We start from the raw sequence: 13950 nt of genomic DNA, 5'->3' as shown, positions 1-13950 counted from the left end.
GGCATACCTAGGTGTGTGGGAGGGGCCCAGGTTGCCGACAGGTACCCAGGTCAGAGCGCTGAAGACAGCCAAAGATACATGTACAGCTCAGGTATATGTATCTGGGGGCTCATGGGCAGCAGCACAGAATGCACAGCAAGTGCGTGCGTGTCTGACCAAGCGCTAGGGTCGGTGGGTGCCAGGGCCAGGAGGGTGGAGGGAAGTGAACAGCTCTATGTGCTCTAACAGCTATGAGCAGGGATATCCAGGGGGCAGGAGAGGGCAGTGGGGCTCAGGAGGGAACGAGGAGGGGCCAGGTGTGAGGGCACACCAGCTGGGTGGCAAGGGGGCCCAGGTGCCCGCCTGGGTTGGGGCGTGTCAAGGGGTCAAGTTGGAGTAACTGTGTTTTGACATTGTGGGGACATGACACAAGGGTGCAGGAGGAAACTTTGTGTGGTTCCCTTTAAGGAAGCCCATCTGCAAGCGGTCACTTCTCCAGGGGTCCTGGGAGGTGGAACCCTGCACCTTTTCCATACTCTACTTTCCTGGTCTGAGTCTGGGGACTCTATTTGAACCCCAGGCTTCGCCTTAGGAAGCCCCAGCCTCTCCTCCCGCAAATGCCAAACTCAGACCTCTCCTGGTGATTAGGGAGCCCTGCCTTATCCCTTCTCGGTGGTCCTCAGGCTGTGGCAAGAATCTCATAAGCTTAATTATTCTCCTGTGGGTGTGCCCAACACTGGGGCTTTGAGAAAATCCAGATTCCTTCTCCTATAGTCGGGCTCCCACAGCTACCCACCACCCGGATGGCTGGCTGCTCTGAAAATAAAGGTCATGGTGGGTGAGCAGAGCAGACTGTCCCAGGGAGCAGCTCTGCCACCCGCAGGGGCCAGCCAGGTCAGGGCAGGCTGCCCAGTGCTGTGGTCGGGACATCTACCATTCCCCTCCCCAGAGCCATATCCCCCAATGGGCTGTGTTTGAGAGGGTGAGTTTTGTTTCAGGACTAAAGGAGGTGAGTGGGGAGTCAGCCCCCATCTACGGAGGGAAGACCCTATTGGAACTAGAAACTTCCTTGGCCTTTCCAGGCCCCGTGTGTCCATCCATACTGTCAGCGTGAGTCTGTCCTCTTGGGCGGCTGTAGTCTCCTCCTCCCCCTCTGGCAGGAGCCGTCCTGGTTCCCACGGTCCCTTATTCTCAGCCTGGCCTGATGTAGTGACTCACTCTGTTGAAGGGGGCTGGGGCTTCCTTCTCCTTACTGGGACAGGGCCTCTCCAGGGACACAGCCTCAGGGACGGAGTGGCCAAGGGCCTCCTCCTAAAGCCAAGGCTGGGCAAATTCTCAGCCCTCCTCAGCCACTTTCCTGTATTACCCCCCTTTTCCTATACCCAGCTGTGGGCCCAGGTCAGTACCCCTGGGCAGGATCTCCCAGATGTGTCCAAGGCCCCAGGATCTGGGCCTCCAGTACAGCTGAGGGTGGGGTGGGGAGGGTGGTCGTTATTCTTGCTCCAGGCTATTGCCAGCTCCCAGTTACAGGCTAAGAACTTGGACTTTGCACGCCCTACTCTGTCACTTCCCAGCTGTGTGACCCTGGCAAGGGACTTAAACTCTTTGAGCCTCAGTTTCCTCATCTGTAAAGTGGGAATAGTAAAAACAAATCTCTAAGGATTGTTTTAAGGACTAAAGGGGCTAATTGATATAAAGCACTTTGTATCTGGCACATAGTAAGCACCTGGTAAAGGTCTGCTGTTCTTGTTATTATTACAGGAGACATTATTAGCACAGGTCTGGGTTTGGTCCTGAATAGCAAACAGTGACCTGTTTTGGCTTGATCTGCAGCAGTGAGGACTCCACCATCTCCCACTTCTAGCCCCAGATAGAAGCCTCAATAAACATTTCCTAAGCCCCTACTGTGTGCCAACCCCTGTGCTGTGCACTGCGGGCCAATGGTGACTCAGTCTCTGCTCTCGTGGACCCTGCAGGCAAGCAGAGGACAGATAGTCCTGACCAGTGGTCGGGCTCTTACAGCCCAGGGCATTGAGTACTGTAATGGGAGAACCTGGGCAGAGGGAGCCGGGAGAGAGCCACCGAGGCTTCCTGGGGAGTGCTATCAAAGTGGAGGTGGATTGATGGGCAGGAGTTGGCCACCTTAGTTCAGCAGGAGAAGATGAAAGGGTCCAGGCAGAGGAAACAGCCTGTGCAAAGGCCTGGAGGTAGGATACAGCAAGACAGGCTAGAGCAACTGAATGATGGTCAGATTCAGCGTGGCTGGGGGAGTGGGGAATGCAGGAAAGAAAGGCTAGGGGAGGTGGGTGGGGCCTGTGGGGTGTAGGCTGGCTGTATTGGGAATTGGGACTGTATCCTGGGGACATGGGGAGCCATGAAAGGTTTTAGCCAAAGGAGTGATACGATCTGAACAAGCACCTTCGTGTCCTCCTCTGTGGAATGGGAATGGTAATAAAATGCCTACCTCCCAGGACTGTTGTGGGGGTTCAGTGAGATAATACATTTGAAGCTCTTGGTAGTGTGCCCGGCGCACTTGTTTGCAATTACTATGATTATTTTTAATATAATTATTTTAGAAAGTCCCTAGGTGGCTAGTAAGAAGGAAAGATGAGAGGCAGAGAGAGTAGTTGGGAGGCTGGTGCCATCTCCAAGGCAGGAGATTCACTCATTCATTCAAAAATATTTCTTGAGCACTTACTGTGTGCCAGGCCCACAGGGTGCTGAGTGCAGCGGTAGAGGCAGCAGGCCACGTCTTGTTCTTGGGACGTGATGGCCCATAGGCGGGGGCATGAAGGGAAGCAGGGGGCTTGGGACAGATGCGGCTGCCTGAACGTAGCTCCAGATTCAGACAGGACGGAGGGGAAGGACGCTGCCCAGTCTGGCCTGGCATGTTAGTGCCGTTGGGCTAGGGGACAGCACCCCATCCTTCTCTGTGTTCTCCAGGGACATGTGATATCCAAGGTAAGGTGGCTTGGCCAGACCTCTGGAAACTCCGAGGGTGGCTTTCAGGGTCTCTCCAGCCCATAGCTCCAGCGCCTCGGTTGAGTGGTCTAGTCATCCCAGCTTCTCACTTGGCAGGCGTTGTCCTCTGCTCTCCACCTTTAAGGCAATGCAGCCTCTGCTGCCACCTTCCATTTGGGAATCTGTAGAGAAGGGATGAGCTGCTAAAGTGTGAGGTCAGAGGTAGGGAAGCTTGGTTTTCCCTAGCCTTTGAGGGCCTCAATTTTGTCCTTGATGACTTTCGGCACAGGTGGGGCTCTTGGACTATTTTGAGAGAAAAAGTTAGTGAAATTAGTCTCCATTGTGTGTAGCATGGATCCCTTTCCTCACCTCGTGTCTGAGGTGAAAGCAAGTTGGGAAGTTGCCAGCTATTGAGGAGGGAAACTGAGATACAGGGTCACCCAGCAAGGCAAGGGCAGGCTGAGTCTTACTCAACTTCACCCCAGCCTTCAAATGACCATAATATTTGTGTTTTTAAATCAAAAAGAAAACCGACAGGGATATGTCAGTGCCACATTTTCAAGGTGTCTTTTTATAGTAAAGGTGGAAAAAAAACCCTCAGGCGGTTTTAAACTGGCATGCGGTGGGTGGCATGCGACTGGCATGCGTCGTCAAGAAGGCGTTTTCTGAACCAATTTAGGGGCTGAAATACTGGGTGGAGGTGGAGGGAGACAGAGCTTCCAAGATGGGCTTTATATTTGGAATGGGGCTGGGGGCTGGGAGTAAGCTCCCCATGGCCAAGGGTACAAGTAGAAATACTTGGCAGGACTTAGGAGAAGGGGTTCCCATAGGGTTGGCCAGGATGACCTTCTAACCTAGAGAAAGACAGGGCTTGGACCAGAAGACTGTTAATATCCCTCCCCACTCAGGGAACGTCATCTGTGGGGACTCCCAGGTACCTAAGGGTAACGCTGACGTTGAGTCCCGTTCTCCTGCCTGTATGTTGTGTGACCCAGGGTGAGTTATTTACCCTCTCTGGACCTCATACTTTCTCATTGTAAAACAGGTCAGTGTCTTCTGAGGATGTGGGCAGGTTAACGTCTCACATGCAGTGCCCAGGAAATGGCAGATTAGAGGTATTAGTACCAGGAGGGGAAAAATACATCTGAGAAAAGTGTGTTCAGTGTGTGGAATAGCCATGGGGCACGGAGCGCTCAGAGGAGGGGAGGTTGCTTTAGAGCAGGGGTCCATTGTTAATTGGCCCCGGAGCGAATTCCAACAATATATTTAGTTTACTTAAATAAACCAGGTGAGGCAATACATACTTCACCTCCAGTGAGTGGCCCAGCTGTTTGTGTATTTTACCGCATATGACCCTTGGTAAGAAACATTGAAAAAAGTTTGGACACCCCTGCTTTAGAGGATCAAACCAGGCCCTGAAGGTGAGCAGGGGTGGGCGAGACGGGGGTGAGGCGAGAGCATGTCTGGTGCTTTTGGGACCCCAGCGGACTCAGAGGCAGGAGCATAGGATGCGAAGGGGAGAGTGGGCCTGTTGTCACTGCTGTTGATGGGGCAGATGCAGAGTTTCTGGTGGTCGTGAGGGATGTGCAGAGGATAGGTGCCAGCTCGGCTCCGTGGGGCCAAATAATAACCGATGCTGAGCTCCCAGTTCTGAGCAGGGACACTGTGCCGGCCCTTCACAAACACCAGTGCCTTCAGGGACACTGTGCCGGCCCTTCACAAACACCAGTGCCTTTAATCTCGTACCTGTCCTCCCCTTGAGTCAGGAAGTGCTGTTATCCCCAGTTTACACATAGGGAAACTGAGACCCAGGGTCACACAGCTGATTAGCAGGGATCTGCAAACTGGTTGTCTCGTTCCAGAGTCCACTCTGGCTGATGGCTGTGTTAACTGTGAGCTCTCTGCTGGGGGTTCTGCAGTTACTTCCTCCCCCCTCCCCCGCTCCCCAAGATTTGGGTGGAGCCCTTTGTACAAGATCCCCTTCTGTGATAGCAGCTTCAAGCAGGCCGGAGATGGAGCTGATGCTAGTGAGTCAGAGCCAGAGTGGGGTGCAGCTGGCTGGGGCATCTGCAGAGGCCGGGCCATAAGTTGGGGGCTGGGGCTGCTGCGGCCTCCTGTGGTAGTTAGAGAGGCAGGGCAGCACCTGGTTGCATTCATCTCAGAAAACGGGATTGTTTGGACTCTGGAAGGAGTGAATTCCCTGGCCCTTTGGGGGTGTGAATAAGTGATGTGGTCAGTTTGAATGAGGACTTGACATATCCCTTTAACACTGACCTCAGCCCTCTGGGGTACAGACTGTTCTGGGGATGGGGGCTTGGCAGGCCTCCCCCGCCCCTCCTGGGCAGCACCGCACTGTCTGGCATTTGCTAGGAGGGTGAATGGAGGATCTGTCACAGCCCTGGCCAGGTCCACAGGTGAAACTTGCCCAGAGTGGTGAGTGAGTGTCGGACCGTGACTGCAACATCCTGGTTTCCAATCCTGGCTCTGCACCTTCCTTGCTGTGGTCTTGGGCAAGTCACTAACTTTCTCTGGGCCTCCATTTCTCCATCTGTAAAGAGGGAGTGGCGTAGGGAAGAACACAGAGGCCATGTGTGAGTTGGCTTCAGGCCCTGCAGAAACACCCTCTCTAGGAGTTCATTTTGCCCGCCCACAGCTGCTGGTTTTCATGGAGGTGAAGGAAACAGGATGGTTCTGTGTTGTGGTTGCTGCAGGGAGACCGGATGCCGTGGCCATGGAAGGAGCATGAGGGCCTGAGCCCCCTGGGATGAGGGAGTCCCTTCCCCTTTCTGGGCCTCAGCTTCCTGATCTGAGTTGGGCCATGATAGCAAGGAAATCCTCACTTTGTCACCAGAATTGCTCCTATCAGCTCAGCGTCATTATTGTTGCTATTGTTGTTTCTTGGGGACTTATTCTGTGTTGGGCACTTTATGAAGTGCTTACACATGATATATCTTTTAATACCCCCAGGAGCAGAATAGATGAGTGTTATCCCCAATCTACAGAGTCCCAGAGAGGCTAAGTGACTTTGCCTGAGGTCACACAGTGGGTAAAAGGGGTGGCAGGTGTCTGGCTGCAGAACCTGTATGTGTTCATCACCTTTATTCCCTCCTCTGAAAACACCAAAGGGGTACAAGCCAAAGGGGCCCTGAGGTCACAGTGGGAAGGGGTGAATGGGCCCATCTTTAAAGGTGAAGACATGGAGGCCCCGGGAAGTTCTGCCCCTGCTGGGCTGCTGTGGGAAGTAGTGAGAGATCCCCAGTGAGGCCTGAGAGCTGCTGAGCCCCAGAGCCCAGCATGGCTCCAGGACTGCAGCTGTCTCCTCCTTTGCCCACCAGAGCCCAGCACCTCCTGGGCAACATCTCCTGCCTATCTGGGCTCCTGGTGGACAGTGCTCTGAAGTGTGGCAGTACAGGAGGGGGCTCAGCTTTGTTACATGGCAGACCCCCATAGGGATGAATCAGACCCTATCCCTACCCCCCAGTCAGGATGGAGATCATGACAGAAGACGTGCTGTAGCGAGCCTCACACTGACCCAGCCTCATCTGAGAGAGTCAGGGAAGACTTCCTGGAAGAGGGGGACATTGGAGTAGGACTTTGACAGATGTGGCAGGGGAAGGCATTCCAGGGAGAAGACACAGCAGGACAGAGTTCCAGAGATGTGGTAGAACATGGCTTGGGTAGAAGGCAGAGATGAAGCTGAGAGTGTGTGGGGTCTGGGGTACAGGCCAAGGATTTGGATGCTGTCCTGAGGGTTGTGGAGAGCCAGCAAGGCTTTGGGGGAAGAGTGAGATCTAGTTAAACTGATTCTAGAAGGGACACGTGGCTGCTGGCCCCACATTAGTCCTGCCAGGTGCTGGTGGAAACAGGAGGCTCTCTCCCAGAGCTCCCACAGTGGCTGGACCAGGTGACTCCCCAAGGTCCCTCTAGCTCTGACAACAGTGTGGGTATTGCCATGGAAACCAGCAGGTCCCTACATGGGGACAGGCCTGGAAAGTCTCTTGGCACCAGCCACATGGATTTGAATCCTGGCTACCCCCAGAGTATAGCCGTTTTCTTCCTTCCAAAGCCTGTGTTTGGGCCAGGACCGAACTCCACAGGCCGCCAGGACGGGCCCTGCGCTGCCCACTCTGCCGCTGATACCCGACGCCACTAGGATCTGCCCGTCTCCCGGCCAGCTTGGCTCACCCCACCCCGTCCACTGTCCTTTACCCTGAAACACGATAAATCACGTGCTGGAGGAGGGAGGAAGCTCTAAGCTCCATTACGAGTTCCAGCGAGGCCCCAGTGGGGCATTAATCATGGAGCGCTTTCTGCTCTGATCGGTAAATAATGGGGGGGCAGTGGCAGAGGCCTTGAAGTGGAGGCCAGGCCCAGGAAAGGAGCTAAATGGAGATCTGTGTCCACCCCTGCCCCTGTGCTCCTCTCAGGGCATGTCTACCATCTGAGTTTGAGGTGATTGAGCTCTCTAACAGTGGCCATTGCCTTGATGGGCCTCAGTTTCCCCAGCTTGCAACCCAGGGCCTTTCTAGCTCCAGGGGTCCACTCTCCCAGCAGCTGTTGGCAATGCCCGACAGAGCAGCAGGTGAGGGGCTGTGGTGAAGGGCGAGGACTCTGGAGCCAGCCTGCCTAGGTTTGAGGCTACCATCTGAATGTAGTGGCTGTGTGACCCTGGGCAAGTCACTTCACCTCTCTGTGCCCCACTTGTATTTGCTATAAAGGAGCATCAACTCGTTAGGGTGTGGTGAGGGTAAATGAGGTTATACAGGCAGAGATCTCTGCACAAAGTAAACAGTAGCTGCTTATTATTGTTGTGTTGTTGATTATACTGTACTGTTATTATTGTAAAGCTGTCACTTCCCAACTTGGCGGTGGTCTCTGAACTGGGATGTGGACAGCTAGAGTGAGGGGCCCAAGTGTCATCTTCATGTCCTCAGCACATGGGGCCTGGCCCAGAAATGTTTGCTGGGGGCCCCAAGCCAGCCCTGTTCCCTCCATTGCACCCACAAGCAGTTGTATGACATCTCTGGGACTTAAGCCAGCACCCTCTGAGGATGGGGAGGAGGGTGTGAGTTCCAGTCTTCAGGGCCCCTCAGCCCCAGGAGGAGAAAGGCCGCCTGTGCCCGGGAGAGACAGCTGCAGCTCTCAGCTTCTCCTGGCCTGCATCTCCTCCAGGGAAGAAGCTGGGACAGAAACTGCTCTGGGGAAGGAGGGACTGGAGCTGCAGCACTCTGTCCCCCCGCCCCCAGTGGAGCTGGTAGGAGGGAGTGACTTTTCACTCGGGCCAGGGAAGAGTCGCTGGCTGCCCATCCCACACTGTGCTCCTCTGGGACCCAGGGGGAGGGCTGGAAACGGGGCCAGGCTGGGCTGGAATGAGAAACAGCTTCAAGAAGGGGGAGCTGGGTATCTGGGGGGCCGCGTCCAGCTAACAAAACAATGGCTGCTTGAGTCAGCGACTGTGGCTGTAGTTCCCAGGCAGGCCCTGAGTGGAACAGGCCTCGGCCTAGCTCCCAACATCCTGTTCTGGGGGAGGGCAGTGCTGCGGATCTAACCTCAGAGGCTCGACTCTGGGAAGCAATAGAGTGGCTTGTTCATCCAGGGGGCTCCCCCGGCCTGAGGCACCCCTGAGCTTCTACCCATTGGCCTGCAGAGTTAATTGGGAACATTTGTTATAGGGGTTGCTGTTACCGTCCCCACTTTACGGATGAGGAGACTGAGGCTCAGAGAGAATGGGGCAACCTACCTTGAGTGCAGAGCCAGGAGGCTTGGCACATCAGAAGCCTCAGCTTCTGTCTGTAAAATGGGGACACAAGAGTGTGTGTGCCTGTGTATGGCTGTGAGGTAACTCTGCTTGGTGCCTACACAGCAGGTCTTCCGTCGAGCCAGGCCTCTGACCTCAGCCTGGGGGCTGTCCCTCTAGACTGTGTCCAGCTTGGCGGCAGGGCCAGGAGTGTTCGCTGTGGGTGAGCAGACATCTTGTGCTCAGGGCAGCCTGGCTGGCTGTTTCACACAGCCCTTTCAGATGGTGCCCAACTGGCCTGGATGGCATCAGTGTCCTAGGGCTGAGTGACCCACCTCCTCCAGGAGAGGGTCAGGGAAACCAAGGCAGGCCTCTCTGAAGCTCTGGAAGTGTCCACCTGAACTGCTGCAGCCATTGCCATTTGCCAGTTCATTCTGCCAGATTCAGGCAGCCTGGAGCCAGGTGGGGAATTATTGCTCTGTGTGTCCTGGGAAAGCATCTGCCCCTCTCTGCGCATTGGTGCATCTGCTTTTCTCCTCCAGCTCAGGACGAGACCTCCTGACTGTTGTTTTCTGGGCCGTTGGCCATTCTCTCGCCTGGCCCCTCCAGGAAGTAAGCTTCTTGATTATCCACAAGGAGGTACTGATATTTTCTCTCTCAGTAGCAGGCGGCTTCCTCCTTGCTGTCAGGCCATTGGCCAGAGGTCCCCCACCCAGAATCAAGTCCAACCTGACCCCTCCCGGGGCCGGCACACAGCAGGCCCATGGTTCTTTGCATGCCTCAGTTTACCCTCAGTGGAGGTGCCAGCTCAGTGGACCCAGAGCCCAATAGCTGTGGTGTTCCAAGAGGCCACACAGGTTGAACTGGGAGGGTGGAATTTGGGTTTAGGAGTCACAGGTTTGCCCTTGGGTGACCTTGAGAACATTCCCCCTTTAACCCAGAGCTTCTGAAGAAGTGTGTGTGAGGGGCAGAGTTCTCAATTGGGGTTTTCAGAAAGCAGCAGTTCAGAAGAGTTTGGTGGCCTTTTTGTCTAGGCCTCCTGCCTGTCAGACGCCAATTACATTGTACCCTGCCTAGTCCCAGCTTGCTCCCTCTTCTTTAGTCCGATCTTTGGGGCATCTCCTTGCCCCACTTCAGCTATACAAGCTAAGGGAGCAACAGTTGGGCCAGACAGGGATTGAAGGAAGCCACAGAGGGGCAGGCTCGATCGGGCAGGGCCTTGAGGGCCCAAGAGCAAAGTCTGGGTTTCTATTGAAGGCACTGGGGATTATTGAAGGCCGTTGAGCTGATACCATCTGCTTTGTATGCTTTTTTTTTTAAATAAACTTTTGTTTTGGAATAATTTTAGATTTACAGGAAAGTTACAAAGATAGTGCCTGCATACCCATGGGACATTTGTCTAAACTAAGAAGCCAACATTGATACTTTGCTTTCAACTCCAGACTTTACTCCATGGACGTCCTTTTACTTAGACAGAATCTCCCTTTGCATTTTAGTGTTTCGAAGTTTGAAAAGCTCGCTTTGGCTACTGTGGAGGGTGAGTGGGAAGGGGCCCATCCAGCCCCCGGTCCGGGAGTAATAAGGGTCGGGTTTCTTGTAGTTGGCCACTTAATTAACCAAAAGTGTGCTGACCACTCCTGGCAGTGAAACCTCACTCAGTTCATGGTTCAATAACAATAAAACAATAAAAAATTTGAGGCAGGAAAGTGCACAAGGCCCCAATAGCCGGTGTAGTCTCTACCTGGGACCGAACCACAGAGTTTTGCAACCTGCCACGGGCCCACCATCGACGCCTCATCCTCCTCGGAGAGCCACCTGTGGTGGGACTAAGGTTTGGTGGGCTCTGTGGGCAGGATGTGGAAGGCCTGAGAAGGTCTTTTGAAGCTCTTGCTCCATCTGACTTCCTGGGGAGAGAAAGTCAACACAATTACGGCTGGTAGTGAAATCAATATGTCAGAGTTTTAATGGGAGAGTGGGCAGAGCTGAGCATTGGCCCTAGGAGGCAGCCAGCTGGAGTGGGCAAGGGGTGTCCTCTCAAAGAGTTGAGGCCAGAGGCTATTGCTCATCCCACTAGAAGAGGGATAAACTGAAGTTCTTAGAGGAACCAAAACTAGCAGCCAGGTGTTGTCTGGGCCTCCCCTGTGTTGCCACACATAGAGTAGCCATCCACCTGACCCATACTTTTCCCTTAGTTCTCCAGCACCCAGCATGGCAGTGTTGCTTTCAGTCCCTCGGCTTGAAAAGGAAGCTGCCGAATAGAGTCATTCACACTTTAGTCAAAATTAGTTTTCTTTCTTTAGTAAACACTCACCCCTAGCACAGGGTCTGCCCTGGAGAAGCTCATGCATGTGCTGCCAGGATACATGAAGGTGGTGACTGCACGGTGTCCTCACAGAGCAGGGGAGACTTTTATTTTGAGCCACACCTTGAAGGCTGGCTAAAAACGTGCCACCCTGGCAAAGGGAACAGCATGGGGTAAGGCAAGGGGCGAAAGGCTTGGAGGTGTGGGAAGGGCACCAGCTGCTGAGGAAGCAACATTATGAAGGTCCAGGAGCCCTGGTGGGAAAGTGGCCACACATGAGGAACTGCAGAGATTGGTGGGGTCGGAGCAAAGAGGGGGGCAGAGGAAAGAAGTGAGGTTGAGGCCTGCCCAGTTGGCAGGAGCCAGCTCGCAAAGGCCCTGAATACCAGGCTTGATCCTGAGGATAGTTGGCACGGGGAGCCAGAGAAAAACTTTAGTTGGGGGCGCTCACTGGTTTTGTGCTTAGAAAGGCGGCTCTCGTGGACTAGAGGGGACTGCGTGGAAGTCCAGCCCTCCTCCTGCTCTCAGGGGAATTTGTGTTTTTGAAAGACCTACGCTGACTGAGACCTGAAGACAGGCCAGTGCTAATGGAGGAATTTCAAGCGGTGTCATTCGGTCAGGGTAGTATTTTGGGCCTGTGGAGCTGTGACTGCCCCAGGAGACTAAGTTCGGCTGAGGCCACTCTCCAGGACTTGACAGCTGCCTGGTCCCCAAGCCCACAGTCCCCCTTACTGGGGCCTCCAAGCCCCTCCCCCAACAGGGGAGGCATTTCCCGAGCCTGCCAGCTTCCATTTTTTGAGCCAGTTCGAAGCCTTGTGATTTCCCCTGGTGGTTGGGGAGTCAGCTTCCCCCTCAGAGCACAGATCATTCGGAGCAGACGACGGGTTACTTCTCCTTTAGAAATTTTTTTTATTATTTTATTTTTAGGATAAGAAAAAAAGTTGGAGGAAAGTCTTTTTAGAAAATTCCTTTGGTGTAGAATTAATGACTTGTGAACGTCAGGGCTTGCAGGCGAGAGATGGATTCTCCGCGTGCTTCCCCTTCATCCTCTCTGCTGCCCTGGCCAACAGATCACCCGGAGCTGGGCGCCTGTCTGGCTTTTCCCAGGACCCGCCACCCTGGCTGGCTGGCACCCCACATCGCAGGGCCCATGGCAGAAAACCCCCAAAGGTGTCATAGGGCTTCCCAGGTCTCCCTTCCTTCCTTCCCACGCCTCCCAGAGCTCAGGGAGGAAAGTCATGTCCCGTGGGCAAGGTTTACAATTTTAATTTTAAAACAACTTATTGTTTACTGACACAAGTAATCCATATTCAGTGAAGAAGAATTATATAACTCCTTAGGAAAAGCGTGCCCCCCGCCCCAGGAAAGGCGGGACTTGGGCCTGAGACATGAGGTTGTGTCCCTGTCTACTCTTCTAAACTATGCTTGTCTCTGCATCCTTGTGGATTTGCCCAATTATCTTCTCAAAGGCACACCCTGGAGGTCTGTTTTTTATTTTTGTGCAAGTTGCAGAAGGAAATTTTGATCAGGAAGGCCCCGAGAAAGGTGGGAAAGGTGGGAGCAAGTCCAGGAAGTGCCTGGGGACTAGGGTCACCAGACACAGTTGTCCTGCCCCTGTGAGGTGGGGCTGATGTGGATGGTGGGACTATGCATTTGGACACACCTCGCCTTGCTTTGTCCACCTGTAACGTGGGTAGATGAGGAGATGTGTGCTTGGGGAAGGCCACAGTTTAGGAAGGCCTCAACCTGAAGTTGGGGGAGCTGCTGGAAATTTGGGGGTGGTAGTGCTGGGGTCAAAGCAGGGGGTCTGGGAGGAGGGAGCCCTATGGCTGCTGTGGAGACATAGCTGTGGCAAGAAGGACACCCCTCGGGTGTCAGCAGGTAAGTTGAAGCAGAGGATGGCCTCTGGTGGTCTGGTGTGGGCTCTTCTGCTTTGCCTGACTGTGAGCAGCCAGGAGGGGCAGCTCTAAGGGTGTGAGGGTGTGTAGGCCTCACCCTGTCCTGACCTCCCTGGCCCCCTGCGCATTTAACTTTATTCCCTCGCCAACCCTTCTGACCATCCCCCCCCCCCCCAAGTCCTCCTCTATGGTTCCCAAGTACCTGAAATGTCATCTCGGGGCAGCTCAGTGACTAAAGCCAAGGTCAAAGGTCAGTCTGGAGTTGGGGATGGGACCCTGCTTGTGTTTGGGTCTCAGCCCAGAGCTGGGCGTATAAAGCAGGAGCAAGATTTTGAAGCTCTGATGCTGAGAACTGAGATCCATACAGTGCGGCCAGGGAGCTGAAGAAGGTTCTGGAGCTGAGGTCTAATGTCCTGTTTCTCTTCCAGCTGCAGCCGGAGCAGTTGGACTGCGGGGCTGCCCACCTACAGCACCCGCTGTCCATCCTGCAGCCCCTGAAGGCCACGCCCGTGTTCCGAGCCCCAGGCCTCTCCTCTGTAGCTGTGGCCAGTGTCAGCAACTACACAGTGGTCTTCCTGGGCACAGTCAGCGGGCGGCTGCTCAAGGTAGGGCTTGGGCGGGAGGCTGAAGGGGTTGGGGGATGAAGCAGCAGGCCCACCCCAGGCCAGAGCCTCTACAGGTCCAGTATTACCCTTTATTTTATCCTATTTGCCTAGCACTTTACAGTTTACAAAGCATTCTCACATCTGTTTCTTCCCCTCTTGCTCATAACAATAAGTGCCTCATCATGCTGAGAAGGGAACCAGTAGCTGAGGGCTGGCCCTTCTCTCAGGGTCTCTGGGATTAGGGCTTTGAGGCAGATGGGTCTGAGTTCAAGTGTCTGGGCTCTGCCACTTGCAGGCTATTTGATCTTGGGCAACACACTTTCTCTTTCCGGGCCTCAGTTTTCCCATCTGTGAAGGGCTCTATGCCCTGCCTTTCGAGACTATTGTGGGGCTTTGACGGGGGAAGGCCACAGCCTGAAAATGGGGGCTCTCATCCCATCTCCTCCTCCACCCCACCTGCCATCCTCT

At 54.3% G+C, this 13950-nt stretch overlaps 1 protein-coding gene across 2 annotated transcripts in view; it reads left to right on the top strand.

Moving 5' to 3' along the window:
* The window catches only part of PLXND1 (plexin D1), a 49997-nt gene that overhangs the window by 1601 nt on the left and 34446 nt on the right, over positions 1–13950 (top strand). For both annotated transcript variants that reach the window (XM_081073321.1, XM_081073320.1), the window contains exon 2: positions 13306–13482. In XM_081073321.1, the coding sequence (XP_080929447.1) occupies positions 13306–13482 (177 nt within the window). The remainder of the gene's footprint in view (positions 1–13305; positions 13483–13950) is intronic.

Source organism: Rhinolophus hipposideros, assembly GCF_964194185.1.
Source record: "Rhinolophus hipposideros genome assembly, chromosome: 14".
Classification (NCBI taxonomy): Eukaryota; Metazoa; Chordata; class Mammalia; order Chiroptera; family Rhinolophidae; genus Rhinolophus; species Rhinolophus hipposideros.
This window is presented reverse-complemented; position numbering and strand designations above follow the sequence as displayed.